The sequence below is a fragment of the Trichosurus vulpecula genome, chromosome 8, assembly GCF_011100635.1.
Source record: "Trichosurus vulpecula isolate mTriVul1 chromosome 8, mTriVul1.pri, whole genome shotgun sequence".
Classification (NCBI taxonomy): Eukaryota; Metazoa; Chordata; class Mammalia; order Diprotodontia; family Phalangeridae; genus Trichosurus; species Trichosurus vulpecula.
Window position 1 is genome coordinate 122,220,452 of NC_050580.1, and position 25,284 is coordinate 122,245,735.

At 39.8% G+C, this 25,284-nt stretch overlaps 1 protein-coding gene across 1 annotated transcript in view; it reads left to right on the forward strand.

The window, feature by feature from the left end:
- Positions 1-17,017: 17,017 nt before the first annotated feature.
- The window catches only part of RASGRF1 (Ras protein specific guanine nucleotide releasing factor 1), a 215,955-nt gene continuing 207,688 nt past the window's right edge, over positions 17,018-25,284 (forward strand). Inside the window, exon 1 of the mRNA XM_036737004.1 lies at positions 17,018-17,402. Coding sequence (XP_036592899.1) covers positions 17,127-17,402 — 276 coding nt within the window. The 5' untranslated portion in view covers positions 17,018-17,126. The remainder of the gene's footprint in view (positions 17,403-25,284) is intronic.

The following is a 25,284-nucleotide window of genomic DNA, read 5'->3' on the forward strand; positions in this document are numbered from 1 at the left end:
AATCCACATAGCCAATCAGTTGCTAAATCTCATTGCTTCTATTTCTACCACATCTCTAGTATCTGTCCCCTTCTTTCAAGCAGGCAAAATCCTAGTTCAGGACTTCATTTCCTCTCACCTGGACTATTACAATAGCTTCCTAATTGATCTCCCTGCCTCAAGTCTATCTTCTGGTCGATCGTTTCCATGGAGTTGTCAAAGATACATTCCTAAAATGTAGGCCTCACCATGTTACTTCTTCACTCATTAAGTTCCAGTGGCTCCCTATTTCCTCTAGTATCAAACATTATCTAGTGTCAAGCATAATCCCTTTTTATCTCCTATTTTTGTATGTTTTATAACATGATCATTATTGGTACAGTATAAAAGGATAAATATATACTTATCAAGATGCCCAATCAAAAATGAGTTACTGATCGGGGTGTATGATCAAAAAAAGTGAGAGACCACAGCTCTAGGGCACTCTAGTTGTTCTACATAGCTTTCTGGATAACTGAGGGTTACATTTTCCAAACACCAAAATGTCTTAACTACTTTGGATGGAATTTTTTTCCAAACTTAGAACTATAATTTATTATTATAATAATTAGCTATCATAACTAATAATGATATTAATTATTATTAATCATACTTATATAGCCTTTTATGGTTTAGAAAGTACTCCATCATAACAACCCTTTGAAGTAAGTAGCGACCTCAGGTCATCTAACTCCAAATGTGAGCCTTCCTCCACTCCTTGTTGCCCCAACATGATCAGAACCTTAAGGATGTGACTCATGGTATCTGCATTGATTTCCAGTCCTTTGGAAATTACTTCCACTGTTTTCTTTTTTCTCAATGAATCCAAAATGATTGGCCAAAGTTAAATTTACTCAAATATAATGTTGGGTCTATCTACCCAACTAGCTTCAGCAGTTTGACCTCAAACTTTACTACATGAGTGACTTTGGAAAAGTCACTTGACTTCTCTGGGCCTCAGTTTCCTTATCTGTAGATGACCTATAAAGTCACTTTAAACTGTAAATCTGTGCTGTTATGGTCCAGGCTTAGTCTCCATACTGCCAACTCACCACATCTTTCCTCGCATCCATAGAATCCCAGGATCTCAGAATAGGAAAGGCCTTAAGGAAGGATCTGGTCCAACACTAAATGGAATAAGAATCCCTTCTATAAAAATCCTGAAGAGGAGTCAACCAGGCCTGACTCCTCAGGCAATACTTTCTGCTTTTGGATAGGAAACATGTCCTTATATTGAACTCCAATACTCCTAGTTCTTTCCTTTGCAGCCAATCAGAGCAAATCTGATCGCTCTCCCTCCTTACACCCTTTGTGGCACTCTTGAAAATACCATACAACAGTGACCATGTCCCCTCCCAGTCTATCTCCTCAAAGTTAAACACCCCTAGTTGCTTCAACTAATTCTTCATATAATTTTGTCTGTAGTCCATTCACAAGCCTAGTCAACCTCTTCTGAGCATGCTTCAGCTGAAAGCCCCTCCTAATCTGTGGGACCTAGAATTAAACACAATACCTCCTCCAGATATGTTCTAACCAGGGCAAAGCACAGTAAGACTATAACCTCTCTCTTTTGGGACATTCATTTTGTCTGTATAGACAGGGCTTGAAAGGGGAACTGGGGTACAGATATCAGATGAGAGGTTCCTTTCTCTGAGAGATTCCTCTGAAGTAGTACAGAAATGTTTATTATGCTATTTCCAAACTTCTAGGAGATATACTGGTCTGGGACCCACAACAGTGGTGCCCACATAGAAACAATCAACTCTGCCCATTCTGTCATAGCATTGCTATTCTCTTTTTCACCAAGGCTTACTATGTTTCAGCATCTCATTAGCATTTCACAGGAAGAAAAGCCTTCTCCTAGTGTCTTCCTAAGGCCCATAACCCAAGGCAGAATCACAAAGAGGTCACTGCTAATGAATTCAGAAAACAAATCTCAGCTGCACCAGATCACATGTGTACTCAGCAGAGACTGTGTAAAATCAATGTGTTTACAGCTCAGGCGTATGTAATTAGAGACCTTGGGTTGCTTCTATCATCTCTATAAAAAGATGTTCTTGTCTCCAGATGACACTGTGCTGATTGTATCAAGGCCTGGAACACTGCAGGAACAAATACTACCCTTCTGTGATATCTAAGGCCACTCAAAAGAGATCAACTTACATGTTCACACAGGAAAAACAAAGTGGATGAAGACTGGATGTTGCCAGGATTATAATGTGAACTTGGATGGTCAGTTCATTGAGTCAAGTACATCTATCTTGGACAAACACTGCAAATGGACACTGATCTGGGACCAAAATCAAATAAGAAAAGGCAGTCTTAAATGCATTTGGAAAACTGAATGCCACTTTCAATGATACAAAGGTGCTCCCTGCCTCTAGATACCAGTTTTTTAACACTTATTTTTATAGTACAAGTACCTGGGATATGGTAAGTACTATCTAACTGTTAATTATTACTACTCCTCTTCCTCCTCCTCCCCCTATTACTACTGCTGCTGCTGCTATGCTTATATGATGTAGCTTTGAATAATGGAACTCTAGGATTGTATACAAATCACAATTACAACTGACTCAAGGGACAGTAGAAAGATACATGATGGATAAAAGTAGGCCAAAGCATCTTACTGATGATGATGTGTGCATGAGAAGTGGCCCAAAAGACATCATTAAGATCATACATAATTGCCAAAAGAAGCAGAGGAGGTCATGTAACAACGATGAAGAATAACATTGCATCAACACAGTATAGTTTTTAAGATGGAGAAAATCTTCCAGTCTGTGCATTTAGTTCTTTAAGGAGACTTTATAGCAATATATAAACAAGGATTAAGCACCAGAAAGAGCAAGAAGGCCATACAACTAATAAGCAGCTTGCCTGGAATACAAACCCAGATTTCATGACTGAATCCTCTGCTCTTTTTACTGGATGGAAAGTTGAATTATGTGGGTGCCTCTGATTCTAAGATGTTGTCAATTTAGTTAGGTTTCTGTCTTAAATATGCCACATGCCTTCTGTGTGACCTTTAATAAGTCATTTCTATCTCTCTGTATATGTATCACTCCTTCTTTAAAAATGGATATAAATCGCCCAACAGATCTTAGTACTCAAAAAAACTGATTAGAAGATAATTTTATCACCATATCCCTCCCTAAATGGATAGGTTCAGTATATGTGAGTGAGTCAGAGGCATTGGGAGCTACATGACAAAGTATTCTAATTCCAGTTCAGGTCAAGAAAAAAATCTCAATTTTCTTCCCATGACTGTTGAAAGCTGAACAGTAAATACTGGGTGATCTTTTGATCTCCACTTTGGATCTCTCTAATCCATCCTCCACACCACTACCAGATTCATCTTCCAATCATGTCACCACCCTATTCAAAAACCTTCAAGGTTCCACATTGTCTAGTAGTATTCCTATCAGATTAAGCCCAAATATCTTTAACCAAATAAAATCCAACTTTTTTACCCTGGCATTCAAGCCCTCATTTTTCTCCAATTTGACTTTACAGATATATCTCACACTACTTATCTTCACATGCCTTATGTCCATGTACTACTCCCTATTCAATGATGACATTCATTACTTTCAGCATCTGTACCATTTTTCATACCACTCCCTATGCCTGGAACCATCTCCAATACCTCTACCAATCATCTCTACCTACTGAAACCTTACCTATTATTTATATTAGGTTTAACTGACTCCTCATTTATTTCCCAGCTTCAGCATCACCTCCTCCATAAAGCCTTCTCTGATATACTAGCCTGAAGTGATCTCTCCTTTCAAAGTAATGTAACATATTGTTCATAACTTTCATATGTACAAATACTCAACAACTTTGTAATATATTTCTATAGTAGGATGTGGGGTGCTGTTTTGGCACATGTAGACTATGTATGTCCACATGAGTATATCTAGATGTAGCTCTCAAGGAGGTAAGAATCTACATCTCTGGCATCTCCTCTCTCCCAAAAACAACCCCTTCTCTATGGAAGACTTTGGTTCCCACCAGGAGGGGAAACAGAAAGTTGGGGCCAGCTCTCCTCAGAAAAAGAAGCTACCAGGCTAGAAAGCTCCCTTAAATATTATTAGACTAGGGGAAGCAATTTTTAGGTTCGAGTTTAGCTCCTTATCATTGTTCCTTAATGGGGAAGCAGAGCATCCAGCTCTATATCCAAGTCTTGATTTTCTTCCCATGAAGATGACAGTTCCAATGAACACAAGTAGCAAAGAAACCCATTTATCCAAGCTAATAGCAAAACATAAACCAGAGAAAGTATACATAGGAGAATATATAGAGACAATACATAGAATAAATGAGCTCTCCCATTGGGTGTGAGATAAGTCAGGTCAACCAAGAAAGAGAATCCCAGATATCACCCAAGGAGAAATTTCCTGCTGTCTCTAGTGCAACAAGCTAGGAAAAGGGACACGATAGAGAGTGCCAGCTCCTTTCATGCTGGCTTTTTCCCAGAGTCTTTCTCTCCTTTCAGCAATCTGAAGAGAGATTGAAATCCCATATCTTATTTCTTGAAGCTGAAAACCACAAGAGCCTAGATTACTCTTCTCTCCAACTCTGCCTACCTATGCCCCTTACACAGGCATGGGGCACTGAATAATCAATCTTCACCAATGATGAGAGTCTCATACATTTTGCTTTTTGAACCAAGGGTAGACCTTGAGTAAAATGAGGCCAGGGATGATGTGTCTGTCTGTACCTATGGCCCAGGGTCCCCCAAGCTATGGACTCATACAGATCAAATCTTAGGGCCTGACTCCAAAGGGTCATATCCTTTTTTGGCTAATTATGCTTATCAAATCAGTGTTTTATTTTTTAAAATTTGCTAACATGGGTCATATTGAGGTTTCCAAAAATGTAGGCAACAAGATTCTTAGCACTGGATTCTATACTAATGCTATAGAAGCAGATGCATAAAAGTTGGAGAACAACATTCTTTTTACCCTATATAAATTCAGAAGATGAAAATTACTTATATGCAATCATAGTGGTCAACCATCTCCCCATAGAATTTGATTCTTTGACTTGGTTGGTTGATTGGTTAATTTATTGAGCCAGTAAACAGGACATCTTCCCATAAGACCAGTATCATCTAAATAACCACCACAATACTTGGGAGGGAGGTAAGGATGAGGTGGCAAGGCCTAGATCCCTTGCTCCCCTATGTTGTGGCTTTAGTCTTTGACTTATCCTCAAGCTGCAGGTGGGCAAAACTCTTCTCACTCCAGGAAGTGAGAATCACACTATTCACGCTATTCTAGAAAGCCAAATACCTAAACTCTTAAACTTGGAGTTACTCTCAAGGCAGCTCCCTAAAGGTGATGCTGTGTAAATTTCCTTTCTATGGTTAGAAGGTTAGATTCCAAGATGATGCTGCCTAAAAAAAAAAAATCAAAATTCCCTTTTGCCTACCCAGGAGGCTAGGCTTTTAAAAAGATTGATCATGAAATACCTTTGACCACAAGCACAAGCACATACAGCACCCACATGCAAGGGATGGAGGAAGGAGACTATGCACATGCACAGGTACGCCTCTCCTCCAGGATCCAGGCCCACTCTCAATCCTGATGCTCCTTCAATATCTCAAAGACAGCATTAAAAGGAGCCTAAAAAGGACTTAGCAGAGCTACCAGTTCATTTTTATAAGCCAGAATAAAGGAGTGATTTTTCCATAGCACACTAGACAACCAGCCACTGTGAACTAATAAGGCATTACCTTCTGTCCTCTTAAGGTGCCCATTGCTATGCCCATACCATAGAGGGAGAGACCAGATAATGCACAGTTCCAAATAAAGGGTCCCTTTCCTGTAAATTCATTGAGTTGATTGGGAAACTCCCTTAATCCTTTTTCATGGAATGAATATGTCATGCCGTGGAAAGAATGCCAGATTTGGTGTCAAAATATCTAGGTTTGGATCCCTATTCTCCCATTTATTAGTCTATGTGATCTTGGGCAAATCACTTAAACTCTCTTGTCATATCCACAAAATAGGGACCGCGATGTTCGCGCTGCCTACCTCACTGGGGTATTGTAAAGATCATATGAGCTAACGTGTAAAATAATTTGATCGCAAAGCATTATATAAATGCCGACTATTATTATTATTACTCTTTATATCTCCCATAGTGCCAATCATAGTACCTTGGACATAGCAGTTATTCAATATTCACTGAAAGGATGCATGAATTCATGAATAGTATTTCCATTCTCTAATCAGACATGTCTTGCCTTTTCCCATTCACCACCCCCAAAGAACTCACATAATTGCCACCTACCTCAAGGAAATGTGCAGCATCAAGATTGTTTATGAAGAAAATTGAAAATGTTCCTTTTTAAGACATAAATGAAAAGAAGTCTCAATGATGATATTCATTGGATCGTCATAGACAAAACTAGATAACTGAAGAGGCAAATTCCACTTTAAAGTACTTTTTGCTAGCACTTAACTCTCTACACTAATCAAATTAATTGGATCATTGCCAAAAATCTACTCTGCACTCCGGTATCTTCTGTGTAAACTACAGCCAGAGTCTAAAAATAAAGTTTGATTTTATTCCCCAATCCCGATGCCTTACATGCCTCTTGTCCTCAATACTGTGTAGTAATTAAATATTTGTGTGGAAAAATAGAAACTGTTGAAAAATCAAAGGACCCAATTGTGAAATAACTTATTGTCCCAGAAGTTGAGCAGGAAGCAGGATTTTTCATCTCATTCCACTTCTTTCTTCAGCACTTATCAATTAGATAAAAAAAATTTTTGAAAGGAAACTATGCATCAACCTATCTGTAATGAGTTAAAGCAGGGCAGGGGATTATGTTGATTTACATTTCCTCTGCCATCCCTTAGAGAAACAAACAAAAAAAGAATATAACTGGATTTGGGGCTTGGCCAACTAGTAATAAGTTATTCTGAAGAATAAAAATGACCAAGAGATACATCAATATGTTGTTGTTTAATCTGGAAGAACTTTAACCTATTCTGCTCAATTCTCCAATATAGGTTGGGAAGTCTCCATTTTCCCAAAACAGAAGGAAGAGGAGACTTCCCTGCTATCCAGCACACCATCCAATGCTATTCTCTCCTGTAGTAACATTTCTCTTTGGCACTCTTTATCAATTTAACAATTTATTCACTCAATAAACATTCATTTTTATCATCACTCTACAGGCATCCTGCCTGTTTTTTCAACTCCACAGAGCAAGATGTCCCACCCAAACTAAGCTCATCTCCTATAATCTCCTTGTTGTTGTTATTCAGTCATGTCCAACTCTTCATGACCCCATGAATCTCTGTCTATGGGATTTTCTTAGGAAAGATAGTGGAGAGTTTTCAGTTTACTTCTTCAGTGGATCACCAATCCATAGGCAAACAAGGTAAAGTGGCTTGCCCAAGGTCATACAGCTAGGAAGTTTCTGATACTGAATTTTAACTCAGGTCTTCCCTACTCTGAGCCCAGCACTCTATCTATTGCACCGCACCGGTAAGCTGCTTCATTACCATGCACCTAAATCAACCCTTGAATGACACCACCTCTCTCAGTCTCTTATCCCCTCTGAAAAGAGGGCTTGAATGGAGAGTAAATGCCTCCCTTTATAGAAGGAAGTAATTGGACTTTGGGGTTTACTCTACTGTGCATCTGTTGCCCTACCTGGTTTTTTTCAACCCCACAGAACAAGATGCCCACATGCTGGGGAGCCCCTGATTTCCACCCCCTTTCCTGCCTCTTTTTGCATGTTGTCTCCCTTATAAGATCTTTGAGGGCAAAGATTGTCTTTTTATTAATTGTATCCCCAGCACTTATCAAAGTGCCTGGCAGATAGTTGGCACTTAATCATTGTTTATTGGATTAGATGGATAATCATCATTATTAACAAGAAGCATTGTAAGGGCTTACTGTGTACCTAGCACTGTGCTAAATGCCAAGGATACAAAAAAAAAGGAAAAAACAGTCCATGCCTTCAAGGAACTTACATTCTGATGGGAGAGACAGCATGCAAACAATTATTTACATCCTAGACATTACTATGTTCAAGGCATTTTATCAGGCACTATAGGGAAAGGAGAAGTGAAGACATGGGCCATGTCTTTGAAAAGCTTGGAACTTGGTCAAGAGGGATAAGACAAGTAAGTACACAATTGACTATAATATAGTATGTGAAAATAATAGTGTGTGATAATTTCTGTGAGCATCACAAAGTAAGTTGCACGGAAATTCAGAAGAGAGAGAATCAAAAAGAGTTTCACATATTAAGTGTCATTTGAGTTGGGCTTCCAGTAAATCATCTGATTCAATATCTAAGTGATTTCTATGCACAAATACTTGAAGAATGTAAATCATTTTAACAGGCAGAGCTGAAGGGAAGGGCATTCCAGGTGAAGGGAGCAGCATGAACAGGAAAAACATGAAAGGCAGGACACATTTGTGGAAGAGCCAGATGGTCCAGCTCAACTAGAATATAGGGTACATGAAGGGAAAAAAGGCTGGAGACAGCCATGAAGAGACTTACATGTTTAACCTTCACTCCATTAACTTTTGGAAGGTATTGATGGTTTTTCAGCATTTACAATCACAATTAAAACTGAGTATAAATATGAATTTGACAACAGTGTGAAAGATGACTTGGAAGGGGAGATAGCAAAAGTGGGAATAACAGCAAAAACCTAAGCAACGTATAGCCTACGGTAGATGACATTCTCAGAATAATAGAGCTAGAAGGGACATTCCTTAAAAATAATCCAGCCCAACCTTTTCCTTTTACAAATGAAAAAATTGAGGCCCAGAAATGACTTGTCTGAGGTCATACAGTGAGTAAGCAGCAGAGCTAGACCTCAAATCCAAATTTATTGACCCTAAGTTCAATGTTCTTTGCATAAAACAACACTGCAGTTCTGCCTTGATTTGATTTTTCTCCTGAGGCTAAACTCAGACCCACCAGAGTGACAGCAAGGAATAAGTTCTATCTGGTAATAGGCCACACCCCAAGAATGAGAGAAATGAGTTCTGCCATTCCCAAAGATTCCACATCTGATTTAAATCAGAGACCGCTCCCTTTCACAAAAGTCTGTCTGTCTTACACCAATATTCTGTTGGTGTTGCTATATGGTTACAAATCATCAAACACTAAGATCTCAGAAAAATCAAGCTCGTAGCTAACTCAAAATTTAAAGACACATAGTAGTCATAAGTAAAGATCACTTTCATGTGAAAAGTGGCATAAAAGGCAACAAGGAGAATATGTGTGACTAGCAAAAGAGATGTTTTAGTCATGTATTGAAAATAAGACACAACAGATGGAAAACCTAGGCTGTGCATTGAGGCACAGAAAGTATTAAAAGAACCAGGAGAAGGCCTCCAGTACTCATGCAGATTCTCTCTAAAGAACTCATGGAATGACATGGAAATAGGTTATATAAAATGAGAAGACAAAGAAGGGATGAAGTTTACACCAATGGGGAAAGTATACACACTAATGAGTTCACAGATATATCAAAGTGAGTAAGAATCTGCCTTTATTTTCCTTACTAGGCCTCCTATTATCTTTTATGATTCACTCAGCATTGGGAATTTTTTTCACAGTGTTGACAATACTTAGAATTCCTCATGGCTAGGTGCATTAGAATCATAACTTGTAAGGGTAAAATCAAAACATACTACACTTAATTTCTCCTCTTTATTAACCTAGGGTACATTCCATAGATGGTAACTATGAAGGAATCAAACTTGGAGTAGAAATTGCTTGCTCCAGTTTCCTATAATACTTCCCAGTATGATATCTTCCATTCCCAAGAAGGTAAAAAAGAAACCCAGGTTTAATCAAAGTTAAAAATATAGTGTCCTTTATCTAAGAAAGAGAATCTGTTGTGAAAGAAAAAAAAGACTAAAATTTCAGACAGCCAAATAAATTATTTTGATCATGTATGAATTCATAAGGAGGAATATTAGTGAATCTTGAGCTTTTCCAAAGAGAGAAAAACCTTGTGGAATTTGTTCATGACGAGATGGGATGTGAATGAGAAATTTTATTATAAAATACAGGAGTAAGGAAACAAATATAAATGCTGCACTTTTGTGGATTTGTTGTAAAGGTAGGAGGTAATCCAGGTGATGACATGTGTCACTATGTGTGTTGGCAATCAAAATGGGCTCTTAGCACTCAGTTCAACCAAGTGCCCTTGAAGAGTTTGGCCTTTGTTTCCTTGATTAGATTGGGAGTCCTTGGTGAGGCAAGGATGCCTCAGGGGAGGCCCTAGTTTACATGGGTTTGAGTGGCATGTTTGGGACATCAGAGGCTTTTAGACCCATGGGTTTGTAACCTCTTTGTGACAATTTCAGGGCACATGGGTGAGTCGCATGTGTGACTCACCCTTGACCTTAAAAAGCTATAAAACCAGGGGTTGGTTTTCTCTTTTTCAGAGCTCTTACCCACAGCCATGGCAGCACAAGTGACTCTGGGCCAGCCCTTGTTATGAGCTCCTGGGCTAAACTTAGATGTTGGTAACTATGAATTGTATTTGGTCTGTCTGTCAATGTTTGTAATTTGTTTGTATTTGTTCTGAGGTTCAGGGTACTGGCTTTTTCCCCTGAACTAAGTGAATGTTATTTGTATGCTGGATTAAAGTGAGATTGTCAACCCCTTAACATTGCTTTCCTTAGTAAAGCAGATCAAAAGAACCTGGGCTTTGGCAGCATTCTTGTTGTGGGGCTTGGATTGGTCTTTCACCCCCACAACAGCTGCTAGCCAGATTGCTGAAACACTATGAAAATAAATTTAAGGCTAAAGGAAAATTAAAATTAAGATCTTTGGTGGAGAGTAGAGAAATCATCATTATCAATAAACTTTTATTGGACACTTACCATGCACAGGTCACTATATTCAGGAATATTTGGATGGATAAGAAAGCTACTTACACTTCGATATTTCTATGGTTGACATGAGTACTTTTTCTACTGATGTTGATATCAGCTCCTCCATGTGTTCTCATCCTATGATATTCTTGTTCATGTCTTTCTGTAAATACTCCATAAAGAATATACTTAACACAATGGAGGTGAGATAATTTGTAAGACAGTGTATCTTATGAGTTTTGCCAAAATGCCAGAACAGCTGGTTGTCTGTGTATAGTGTCCATCCATGGCAAATATCCTGTTGAACTAATTCAACAGGCTACACACTTGCCTGTGTGTCATAATATACCATATAAACATGCTTTGTTCATCCCTTTTATTTGTCTAGTATGAATAGTTACACCTCTTTCAAATAATCACAGCTGGCACTGAGGGAGTCTCATATTGTTTCAGAGATCAATGCAATTAATGTAATATTATCTTTTAGCAAAAGTATCTGGAGAATTTAATTACTGATAGGAAATTCTTTTATTTGAATATTGTGAAGAATATCCCCTGTGACAATGGCATGCACCTTAAGTAAGCATATGTCTCCTTGTTTTATGCCTCACTTGATACTGATATTCATCAAATCATTGAACAAAGTGGTTTCTGTGATGGCATCTGTCATAGAATCTTGTCTGATTTCAACATATGCCTGGTAACTACCTTATTTGGGGAGATTTTTTAAGATCGAATTTGTTCTACCAAGTCAATTTTTTTTTCAAAAAAATAGGTACATCAGGATCTTATATTCACTTGTATGACTGTGAAGACATAACCTTCTGTAGAAAATAATCTTCAAAAGCCCAACTATTCTTGTTAGTCCTAGAACTGGTATTAGAGTTGTGACCTTTCTCTCTCGTATGTCATAAGATTAGGGTTGCATTATAATGTAGAGACCAAAACTTAAATTGGATGTCTCAGGAAGCTTCATTGTCTACGTCAGCCTGGCAAAGCTCAGGCAAATGGATTGCACTAACAAAACATTTCCCTACATTAAGATTTAAGTCATATTTAAATTGATGCAACAGTCTTTTTTTTCACGAATTCAGTTTCTCCTACTGTGACCCAGTCCTTTTGGAAAGTTGTTCCCTTACAGCCCTAATCCTATTCTCTAATAATCATTAGACCATAATTGTTTTAATCTTTTTCCTTTTTCTTGCACATGTGAACCACGCCATAATTTCTTCAAAAGAGGGTTTTTAGGTAAAAGTACCCAGAATGAGTTTGCACAATTCAATGGAACTTTGAGGAGCCTTTGGTGGCTCCATATATGTTTCATCTTGTGGCCAAAGTAATTTATCTCCCATCTTCCCAATTGAGATTAGTCTTTGGCACAAGCAGAGATGTATGCCAGCAGCTTTACCACAATTCCTTCCCACTAAACATTAACATTAGCTGGACATAGCAATTACCCTTAAATCTTAATACAAACCATCTCCCATCCAATAATTCTCTTCTCATATTTTCATCAAAGAAATCATCTAGGACAAAGTACAAATGCCTCTGTTTGGTACAACCTGGCTTCAGACTACCTTTCCAGGTCTATTACATATTATTCTCCTTCATGCACGCTATATTCTATCTACAGTGGCCTATTGGCTGCTTCCATACAACACTCCATTTGCTATCTTTATGCTTTTGCCCAGGTGGTTTCCCATGTCTGGAATCTACGTTGTCATCCCCTTCATCTTCATCTTCAGAATTCCAAGACTCAGATCCAGTGCTACCTCTTACACAAGTCCAATCTTGATCCCAGCAGCTGTTAGTACCCTCCACCAGAAATCACTTGGTATTCATTCACTTATGTTCATGTTGCTTCCAGCCACTAGAATGTAAGCTCCTCAAGGATATAGACTATTTCATTTCCGTCTTTGCATCTTCAGAACCTAGTGCAGAGCCTGGTACATAGTAGATGTTTAACAATTATTTGTTGAATGAATAAATGATGAAAATAAAAATCATTCAGGTAAAAATGTTGTGGAAGACAGAATAGTATAATGGATAAAAGAGCTTCTGAGTCAGAAAGGTTTGGATTCAAGTCCAGTCTCTTCCCCAAAATGGGTATATAACCCTGGACAAGTCATTTAACCTTGGAGTGTTCACTTCCTCACATAGTACCATCTAATACAGTATTAAGGTAGTAGAGTTCAAATATGCTTTTTCCACTATAGCTAAGAAGACAGCAGATCTGTTGTAATTTATGTCTATTTATTATCCCCTTGTTCCCTCATCTTCCAACATTCCTAGAATTATCTGGTTCAACTAGCTCTCACACAAGCTTTCTGAGGGGTTATTTTGCCTTCAAATGACTTTTTTTTTGTTTTGACAGGCAATATCACTCAATTTTCCATCATCCTTCTGTAAAATTTTGAAAATTGGCATGTACTTCAAGTCAATGCAATCCTTAGCTACTATGCCCATTCCCAGAGAGGAAATTTGGAGCTGAAAATTTGTTTCTGTTTGAATTTTGTAGCCTTTGCCACTTTTACAGTAAACTGTTCAGGGGCAAGAAGTTAACATTCTGCATACCAATATTTTTGTTTTCATATTTTAAAATGAATTAGCCTAAATTAACTGGGAAGTGATTTGATTTCTCCTTGCATAGGGATTTGATTTCTACCACTAAGATCTGGGGAGCCCCTGAAAATAGCTACTCTTAGATATCACCCAAAACTAGCTTTCCAAGAGCCTAAAAACAATGAGATAGCATTTTAAGGTGAAGAATATAATTCCAAAATCATTGCTGATCCTTTTTTTTAAATGCCTAGTTACAGGGTTACATACTTTTCAACCCAGACATTCACATCTGTTAACTCCCTAGTAATGGTGATGAAACTCAAAGGCAAAGATGCTTCAGAGGAGATTGATCAATGTTTCAAAAAAAATATTCAAGTATTTGACTACTCTATGAAATGCTAATGACAGCCATATGAGACTACTATGTTGGAATTCACATTTACTCGATTAAAGCATATAAAACATGTATTCAGTCAAATTCAGACATTTGCAACAAGACTGAGGCAACTTGCAAAAACAAGTTAATCCTATACCCCTAGCCTTAATTTCATTGAAAGGGAGCAAATGAAAACATAAAATTGCCCCTAAATTTTTCTGCAAATGGACTGTTTGGGATAAAATGACACCTCCTTTCTCCTGCCTATTATAGATATTGTAGAGAGATCTCTATGTGGAAATTCACCTTTTTGTCAAACCCTGATTGCCCAAGATCAAACTGATAAGATAATGCTGTTGGTTTTTTTTTAATGTTAACCCTCTAGATTAAAATCTGGGATACTATAATTATATAGAGTTTGGGAAATGGATAATTTGGGAAAAGACTCCGAACTTCATTTTTTAAAAGAGAAACATCCTAACTTTCTGCTCTAGAAAGTAGAGTATTACATCTCATTTCAATTCCCCAAAGAATTTTTAAATTTCATATTATTTTTTAATATTAAATTTTGTTTTGTTGTTAATTTGAGCAGTATTGGATAGAAATTTTGTAGATACTAGCATAAGTTGGTATAGAGCCATATAGGAAAAAGGAAGGTGCATAGATTCTAGTCCTCCTTTTGAAGCAGCACAAGATTGGAAAATATGGAGCAAATTTTGTCTGGTAATATTCCCATTACAGCTGAAGAAAAGTCCCTAACTCATAAACAAAAAGAAATGTACAGTTGGGTTCTTTAATCTAATGCTTATTTATGCTAGGAGAAATGCATCATCTTGCTACCAACTTAGTTGTGCCTCAAGAATTAGGATAGCTTCTTGCCAAATTCTCATTCTTCCCTAAAACTTCCCTTTTACACCTAATACGGTCTGATAAAAAAAAGATAAGGAGTATGATGCAATATAAAAAACATTAGACATGCAGTCAGGAGACCTCAGGTTGAACACTGGCTCTGCTACTTTTAATTGACCATCTGATACTACGACTTCTGGGACTTTGGACAGGTCATGTAACATCTTTGGGCCTCTGTTCTTCATCTGTAAAGGAAGGATGAGAAGAATTTTGTGACCTGCCTCACAGAATTATCATTTTAAAAGTATCTTATAAACATTAAAGTACTATAAAAATGTGATTTATAATTCAAAAATCAGGTTTATAAATGGTCCTTCAGAATAAAAACATAAGAGAAAGAAAATCTGCTTCAGAGCTAAGGATAGTTGCATGAAATTTAGAGCTGGAAGGAACATTAAAGATCAACTAGTCTAATCTCATTTTACAGATGAGGAAACTGAGTGCCAAAGAAGTTATTGACTTGACCATAGTCACACACAAAATAAGTAGCAGAGGCAGGATTTGAACTCAAGTCCTCTGCATTGGAATGTAATGTCCAAGGAACTATTGATTAAACTTTCTCCCCTGTCCCCATCCTTTAACATCTCTAGTTCAATAAAAATCGTTTACATCTGAGGCACAAAATCAAAGAGCTTAGATCTGTGAATGGCCTTAAAGAGCATTATAGCAGTAGTATTATAGTATGTTAGAATGGACCATAAGCAGAAGAAATCACGATGAGGTTATTACTTTTCCTTTTTAAAATCTCTTAGAATGAGTTTCATACCCTGAGGCTTTTTAGATCAGATTCTGGTATTACTTTAGAAAGTAAAGTGATTTCTATGCCTCCTGTACATGTACCTCCATTAAGGATAGTGGATGAATTCCTATGGATTCATATGGATTCACCAATCATACCCAGGGGAAAATGAAGCTTCATCTCTTGGGGGTGGGGAGGGACTGGAGGGAGAGAAAGGAGCCGCGAGTAGAGACAGGGCAGAGATCAATTCAATCCAGAAACACAGTTTCCTTTGGATGGCAATGAGGCAGCCTCCCTAGACTGCAAATAAACCTTGGTCTTTTTGCAACCGATCTGTGAAAATCTGCCTTTCTCGCCAAAGGGAGATCTGCTGCAGAACTACTGTCGCACGTTGTTATTTCTCTGTGTGTGCAGCATGCGGGAAATGTGACGTTCTCTGATAAATTCCTTGTAACTGTGTAGGCGAGGGGATCTAAAAATAAAGAGGGAATATCTATCATTAAGGTATCATTGCGCCATTCCTGCTATTTGAAGTCTAACATATTCCCTGAGCCTTCTGCTTTTTAAGCCTCCTTTCGGCATTTCGGGTGGGTATTTGCAGAAACTCACAGCAGTGGCTCCCAAGCCAGACCTCAGTGTGATTGTAAGGATGAGCTAGCTAATTATGGCAACATTAAAAAAAGGAAAGCCAACCACTCTAGTGGGCTCCTTGCTTTTCTCAGGTCACTGATGGAGCTCTGAACAGGAGTTGTCTTAATAACTGCTGTGACCCACCACCACCACCCCAGTGGATTAGGTGATAACCTCTTTTCCTCGCATAAATATTGAGGTCCAAAAGATCAGTCGAGCTATTTTTCACACATAACCCCTTCACCTTGAATTAGAAAAAGTGTTGGAAAAAAAAACATTTTGAAGGAAAGAATGAAAACTGAAACTTAACCCAAGTGCATTGTCAGCATTGGTCAGGCACAGAAATATTAAAGCAAAAATTACTCTCAAGGTTGATTATTGAATGAGATCCCACATAGTCCAGTAGTTATGAATTTGAATTTCTTTTTAAATGCCCTTTGTAAATTGAGGGGGGGGTGGAGAATGAAGGTTATATATAAATATATATTATATATGTGTGTGTGGTTACACACATATACACACATATGTGTATATATGTACATATGTATATACATATACATAGTTGCTTTAATGCACCTCGTTGCTGTATTGTTAAGCCTGCGTGCGTGTATCTGTCCGTGGTGCTGAAACTGGCTCTTCGAGGGATCCACATCACATGACTCTCCTCTTGGCTGGATCCAAAGCTCTAGAATCTATCAGATTTTCCAGCCGACTGGAAAGCCTAAGGCAAATTCTCCATTGAACGTGGCTCTGCGGAAGAAATGCTGGGAATATCACATCTGGATTCAGGAAGCCGAGGCAAAGCATTATATCCTGGATTGTAAATATTGGGGTAGAGGAGAAGAAAAGCAGAGAGAGAGAGAGAGAGAGAGAGAGAGAGAGAGAGAGAGAGAGAGAGAGAGAGAGAGAGAGAGAGAGGCGAATGGTTAGGCTCCTGCTTGTGAGGTAGTGAGTGTTTCCCTGGGTCTTAGTCTGAGAAAATGTAAGAATCCAGGATATTGTTGGCTTCCAAACACAATGCAGAAAGGAATACGGTTGAATGATGGCCATGTAACCTACCTGGGGCTGTTGGCAAAGAAAGATGGAACAAGAAGAGGTTATCTGAGCAAGCGAAGCTCAGATAACACAAAATGGCAAACGAAGTGGTTCGCTTTGCTGCAAAACCTTCTCTTCTACTTTGAGAATGACTCCAGTTCCAGACCCTCGGGATTGTACCTGTTGGAAGGCTGCGTGTGTGACCGGGCACCGTCTCCCAAGCCGTCCCTCTCAGGAAAGGAATCGCTGGAGAAACAGGTATAGGAACTCAGGGGTGCAGGGCAGGAGGGAGATGCGGAAAGAGTGGGGATGCGTACCTCTGTGAGGGACCTGAGGGGCTTGCAGGTCCCGAGCGCTAGAGCGATTCCATACATGTACAAACACACGCGCGTCTAATATTACAGGGGCAAAGGCTTTTTTCTAGCTGGGAGGAGCGCCTAAGGCACTTTAACTTTAGCCCCCTCCCCCAATCTGTTGGCTGAAGAAGGCAAGAATCTTCCACCTTCACCCTACTCCTTCACTTCCTCCCCTTACCCTGCAGCCAGAGAGAAGACAGGTGTTGATTTCTCCACTGATTGGGGAGGGAAAGAAGTGACACAGAGACTGCAGGTGACCTCCTCTCCTAGTCTCTGGGAGAGAGGGAAACATTTCTATACTGACTTTTCTTCTCAGCCCTCCCTGTTAAAACCGGTGCTTGGAGGGTGTGGGGGCATTAGAAGTGATTTGAAGGCTAGGAGAGGAGGAAGAGCGAAGAAGAGAGATTGATTTCCCCCCCCCACCCCCACTCCCCAGGAGCGCCGGAGAGCGGAAGCTGGAGATGCTGAATCTGGACTGTGCCTCTTGCGCAGAGGACTGAGCCTAGAATAGTGCTATTCCTCTCCCCCCCACTCTCCCACCTCCAACCCCCACTGATACCGCAGCCCTGGTGCTGCCGGATCAGCTGGACTCCCTAGCCCTCCCAAGCACAGACCACGATGGAGGGAAGTGAGGGAGAGGGGAGGTGGACTGGGAGACAGGTTTGTTTTTGTTTTTGCAGCCCATAACGAGCAGGGCTAGGAGAGGTGGCGGGGGGGGGGGGGGGGAAGTGTTGGGGGTAGTGCTGGGGAACAGAGAAGGCATCTGATCGCGACTTGGGACTCCGAGCATCCCAAGTGTTGCCTTGAAGGGAGCTTTCCCGCCCCGCAGCGAGCTAGGCAGAAACGGGACTGGACTACAATAAGAGTCCGGGGCAAGGGGTAGGTCAGAGAGGAAGGTTGCCCAGAGGCGAGCTTCCAAGGCAGTAACGGAGCCCACAAGGGCTATGTCGCTGAAGCAGGCTCCGCAAGGGGTTTGAGGGTCAGTTCTTTCGGTCCAGGGAAGTTGGGGTAGGCAATGGACAGTAGTTATCCCCCACCCCCACCTCGGTCCTCTGACTCTCTTCCTACTGAGAAATCAGCGGGCTTTAATTAGTCAGCTCCTTGCTACCCGACAGTGCCCTCAAATGGACACCGCGCCAAAGAAGCTCTGCTGCAGCGGAACCTGCCCGCCGCGGGCACTAACCCCTCCTCCTGCTACCGCTGCCGCTACCGCCGCTGCTGCCTTCGCCTTCCCTGAGCTGCATGGTTAATGGGCACAACCAGGGCGGGGGATAGGGCGCGAGCGCTCCAGAGGAGCGCGCCAGGCCAAGGGGAAAGACTCGAATCACCACCACCACCACTACCACCCCCCCCACACACACACACACACTCCCCTTCCCGTTCACTGTTTCTTCTAGCCACCCCAACTATTCATCCTGTCTTCAGCCCTTTATTTGTTTATAAGCTCCCCAAGCTTCAGTTATGAGGGGTGGGCCAGGTTCCACGCAACTGACTCTGCAAACACCCCTGTCCTGAAAACCACATCTTGGCTGATGATGACTGCTCCTTTCCTGTCTCATATTCACTGGACCTTACCTAACTCTCAGTCATCTGCGTTCTTTCCCCACTTCCGCCTCTGGTTCATTGATAGGTTATAAAAGAATCAGTTGAGTGCCTAGTTTCCTTGGGATACCATGAGTTATTTCCTGAGCCCTCCCCTCTTGGGTATGACAGTAGGCGATAATTAATCCCAATTTCAACTTTGATATGGGGTTGAAGTGAATGTTATGGGGTGGGGGAGAATTCATTACTTTCACTTCGAGGTGCTATATGGATCTCTAAAACTACTGATGTTAGTATTAAATGGTGGGAGGGAGAATGCCAATGAATATTTTTACCCACTCCGTGTACTATAAAAAAATCTCCTCCAAAATACACCAGTCCATTGTGTGAATTGATTTGCCTCAGAACTAAAAGCTGGAAGGACCCTTAAAAATGATGCTCTCCCACCCCTTTTCACAAAATGAGACAGTAGCATGGCATAGTTGGAAATAGCAGTGGAGTTGCCCTCAGTACCAGTGTTAGATCTCGACTTATCACTACCTGTGTGGGCTTGGGCAAGTCACTGAACTCTCTGAGCTGCATCTAAAAAGTGAGAGAGTTGAATGAAAAGGTCCCTTCCTGCTCTAAATCTTTATTCTTCTTAATTTGTCCACCGAAGCCCAGAAAAGTGAAGTGACTTGGCCCATGTCACTTAATTAGAAACAGTGGTAGGATTAGCTCTTAGCTGTCGTCTGTTGCAGCCCCATGTTCTTTCCACTAAACCCCTCTGATTTGAGCTTAGAAATGAGATGATACCCCCCAAAAAAAAGTCTTTTCCAAAAGCTTGATGGTGTTTGTCTAGTATAATGAAGTATCAGCCTGTCCAGGACTTGTTGACTTAAGAGATAGCTTTAAATGGGCACTAAATTTGGAGCTAGGGGAGCCAGGTTCAAATCCCTAACCAGCCATTGTGTGACAATGCTTTTGTGCCTCAGTTATTGTATGATCTCTAAGGTTCTTTCCAGTTCCAGATGCTATGATACTATGATCTTAGTGCATATACTGGGATTGTAGTGATAAGGTACACCTGATTTTCCTTGTTGAAGCACAACATAGTGTTTCTGGAAGGTATGGTGGGGCAAGGCTGGAATGAAACCACATCTAGGTACTTGTGTAATTATCTGTTGACTGGGGAGATTTGTTAGACACCTGTGGATTGGTCTAGATATATGGATTCACCCCAAATATCCCAGAGCTCTGTCCTAAAACACCAGGCACTTCTGATTAACCCAACACAGATGCAGAATGGAGTAGGTGGAGGGGTGGGGGAATTCGTGCAGATTGGTTCAAATTGAGCTAAAAACATGATAGTCAAAGACTTCGGAGAACTGAAGACCTGAAATCTGTTTCCTGACTCAGTTGCTTGCTAGACACTACTCATTTGACTAACAGATTCTAATTTGGTTTTTAAACCTTCATTTGAATGACAGCCATATAACCTAACTGGGTCTGTTAGCAAAGAAAGATGTTACAAGAAAAGGCCATCTGAACAAAAGGAGTTCAGACAACACAAAATGGAAAATGAAGTGGTTTGCTTTGCTGCAAAACAGGTTCTACCCTGAAAATGACCCTACCTATTTTAATCATATGCCTACTGTTAAAATAACCAAATCAGATCGACTATTTGCAAGCCAATTCCATTCAACAGATACGTATTAAGCACTTAGTATGTATAAGGCACTATGTTAGAGATGCAAAGACAACGTTCCTGCCCCCAAGGAACTTATATTCTACTGCAATCATCTCTTAGATTATAAATTCATAAATAATTAATCAAGGTGATGCTTAGTCCAGGATATTTAGACCTGGATTTCCCCTCAATAGGGATGGTCCTCTCTGAAGGTCTGAAATATAACACTGTAGCAACATGGCCTTTCAACAGATTAATAAACAACACTAGCAGAAGAAAATGTAAACCTGAATTGCCATAGAATTCTGAACACAAAGAGATTAACCATACCGTGAAAAAAATCAGCTCAAATGAACACCAAGGGCAGCCTTAGAAGGGAAAAGGTCATAATGGAAGGAGGGAGAGGCCAGCCCACCCTTTTGCCTTGGAGATTATTTATTATAAGAGCCTCAGGTTTCTCAGTACCAGCTAGCAATGCTGCTCTCCCCATCCCCTAGCCCACCCCAACTAGCTGACGCTCTCTCTTTGTCACTGGGCCTTTGTCCCAAACCATGGGACCCAAGGCAATAGCTGCATAGAGCATTCCCTAGGGACAGTTCTGCTATTAGTGTTGAACTCTCTTTAATGTATTAAACAATAATTCTGAGATCCCAAAGGGAAAGTTAATTATTCAGTGAAATGAATAACTCAAGCCAGGCAACTAGCATGGAATACTGATTTTATTGGTTTCACTCTTTATCTGCCTCTGAAGAGGGTGTAGGCTAATATATAAGAAAATATGTGGCCTGGGAAATTTGAGACATTTATTTGTATGCCCATATAAGATGTAATCATATCTTTGAAATATGTTTTTGTGTATAATGCTTAATTTTTCTCATGTGCAGCTACTTCATCTTGTTTCTGTATTTCTCCCTAAAAAATATCCACTTGTGCCCCTTCCTCATCAGCTTACATCATAAAGTGTCATAACCTGAAGAGTAGATGTGAAGTAAATGTGCTGCAAATTGACCTTTAACACTTTGGCTCCTGCCACCACGTTTGTGACTACCCACCTTAGTCCTTAAACAATTTATTTTCAGACAGTACATAAAATTTGCTATCTTAATCTCAAAAATATGAAAATGATAAAGGGGGGAAAACAATTAACATAGAGTCTTATATCCATTGAATCAAAATAAATGCAAGTTGACGTCATTCTACATGAGAGATTCATGAAAAGTTACATGTAACTCAGTCTTTTATAAATTGAATAACATCTAGTCTTTCACAACATGAGTATTGTGGAAGGGTTTTGCATAATGATACACACATGACCTATGTTGAATTGCTTGCCTTCTTAGGGAGGGTGGGTGGGGAGGAAAGAGGGGAGAGAATTTGGAACTCAAAGTTTTAAAAGAAGATGTTCAAAAAAAAAGTTTTTACATGCAACTAGGAAATAAAATATACAGGCAATGGGGCATAGAAATCTATCTTGTCCTACAAGAAAGTAAGGGAAAAGGGGATGGGGGGAGTGGGGTGACAGAAGGGAGGGCTGACTGGAGAACAGGGCAATCAGAATATATGCCATCTTGGAGTGGGGGAGAGGGTAGAAATGGGGAGGAAATTTGTAATTCAAACTCTTGTGAAAATTAATGCTGAAACTAAAAATATTAAATTTTTAAAAAATTTTAAAAATTGAATAACATCTTAAATACACATCAGGATCTTGCTATCGGAAAGAATCTTGTGGTGAGAGCATTTCTAAAGCAAAAAATCCTTCTGACAAGTGACTTACTCTTGGAGGTACTAGTGATGGAACCTATACAACTAACAACAAAAGATAGAGGATTTAGCTTACTATGTGCTTTTTGTAGCATTTTCTAGCTGTCAAAGGAAATGTGTGTGTGTGTGTGTGTGTGTTCAATGGAAAATGCCTACCTATAGTCAAAGGAATTCAAGATATGCTAAATATGTTGCTGTTACTCAATCATGTCTGATTCTTCATGACCCTATTTGGGTTTTCTTGGCAAAGATGATGGAGTAATTTGCCATTTCCTTCTCTTGTTCATTTTACGAACAAGGAAACTGAGGCAAATAGGGTTAAGTGACTTGCCCAAGATCACACAGTTAGTAAGTGTCTGAGCCCAGATTTGAACCCAAAAAGGTGAATTTTCCTGACTCCAGGACCAGCACACTATCCACCGTGCCATTTAGCTACCCCTTGCTAAATGTAAGTGTCTTCAACTATGAATAAGGAAGCAATAGAGACCTTTGAATTTTAGTTCCAGCCAACAACACTAGCATAGCCTTACAAGTAGTAACTACAAGTGTTACCAAATTTTTAGCATCTTTGTTATAGCCTCCTAAGCATGTATTCCTGCCTCCACTTACTTCTTGATCTGATCCAGCCTTCATATTATTGATGAAACAATCTTTCTCATGTATAGGTCTGGTCATGTCACCCCTCTGCTCAAAAAACTTCAATAGCTCCGTATTACTCACCAAGTAATATTCAAACTCCTTTTCCTGGCATTCCAAGCCCTACCTTTAAACTTCATTTCATATTACTGCCATCCAGGCTATCAATGTCCATTCAAACTTAGCTAATCTCTACCTTCTGACCATATGCTACAGTCTCCCACTTCCATGTCTTTACTCACGCTGTTTCTCTTGGAGTTCCTGCCATCCTTCTTTTCCCACTGAATTCTTACTCATCTTTTAAAGACAGACTCAAATGTCACCTCCTCCATGAAACCTTCTATGATCTCCCTAGTCAGTAATGACTTTCTCCCTTGGATGCCATACAGCATTTTGTTTTACAACTCTCAAATGAGCTTACTATATAATATTGGGTATTAAAGTTATTTTGTATTTGTGTGTTATTGCTTTCCCAGGCTGTAAGCTTCATGAGGACAGATATAACTATCATTTAAACTTTGAATCAATCCCAGCACCCATTACAGTGCTATGCAGACATTAAATGAATGAATGCATATTATTTCCTCCCTAGATTAAGGGGGAGAGGAATTAACAGTAGATTAAATGATGGAGAAATTGTTCCTTTTAAGCGTATCCTTTATTTCCGGAAGTTCAGGAACTTGTATGTTTTGAATACCAAAAATCTTAGGGATAAGAGCACACAATAGTGCATCGTACCTTCTGTCTGATGCTGTTTCTCCCCAGGTCTGTGGGAGTTTTGAGCTTCTGCCTAAACCAAGCTTCAGTCCTCTCTTTCATGCAAGTAGCCAAGAACAGAATTCAACCCACTGATGTTTATTAAGTAGCATTTGAGATATAGAGATAAAGGATGCTGTAACTACATGGCCAATGTCAAAATGTTTTCACGAAGATTTCTGTCAGTCAACTAGTTACAATCACAGCATTTTTAGAGTTAACAGAGGTGTTAAAAATGACCAAGCCCCACCTGCTAACTTTACAAATAAGGAGACTGAGATGAGTAAGGGTAAGGGATTTATGTAGGGTGATAAATGTTAGTGCCAAAGCTGGGTCTAGAATTAGACTTTTTGCCCAGAGCCATTATAAGATCAGGAAAACCACAACTTTTTCCCCAGGGCACTGAGAGCAGCTGAAGGCTTTTAGCAGTAGAGAAACAACAGTGCTTAACACTCAGCAAAAATAATTAATATATAGGAAGCATCTAGGTTCTGTGAGCTTCTGCCCTCCCTCACCCTGATCCCACCCTTCCTCTCAGTAGCAGCCTTGCACTAGTGCCCCAAGGTCTCTATTTCTCCCACCATGAAGTAGTTTCCATCCACCCCAATGAGGGGACATTTTGTGCTACTTTCTCCTAGTTTGCAGTATTTGTTATAAGTGGAAAAACTTGATATAGCTCTGCTCTCCTAGAAGAGAAAGGAGACATTTGCAGTGAAATAGGGAAAACATGGGCTTAGCTTTGTGTCCCTAGGCAAGTCACTTAACCCAGTTTGCCTCAGTTTTCTTATTGTAAAATGAGCTGGAGACAGAACTGGCAAACCACTCCAACCAGTATCTTTGCCAAGAAAACTGCAAAAATGGGGTCACGAAGAATCAAACGTGACTGAAAAACAGCTAAACAGCAACAACAAAAGAGTGAGAGACTCTGGATGGAGCCCTGGCTCTGTCATTTATTTACTATGTGACCTTGGACATGTACCTTCTCTCTAAACCTCAGTTTCCACTTCTCTAAAATGGGAATAAGGAAAAAGGCTCTAAATAAGTGGGGTTGATGGAATCAATGTGAAAACAATGGCATTTTTAAGGTGCTTGCATAAATTTGATCCCTAGTTTATTCAGTTCCAGGTATCATTTGGGGGACACCAATGTACCACTGGTCAACAAGATCACACCACAATTAGAACCCCAAGGTGAAATTCAATTTCAAAGATTCAGTCTCCAAAATTAATAGAAATAAAAGTTGAAACATTAGATCTTAGGAAAGTTCCATGTCACGGAGACAGAGTTTATACACAACAGCTATATAAACTGCCTTTTGACTGAATCATTCTTCTGCAATGTTATCAACTGATTTCTTCAGAACTGACCGTATTATCATTCAGTTTCTTGAACTAGAAAACAACGTTTTTTTCCATTCTAT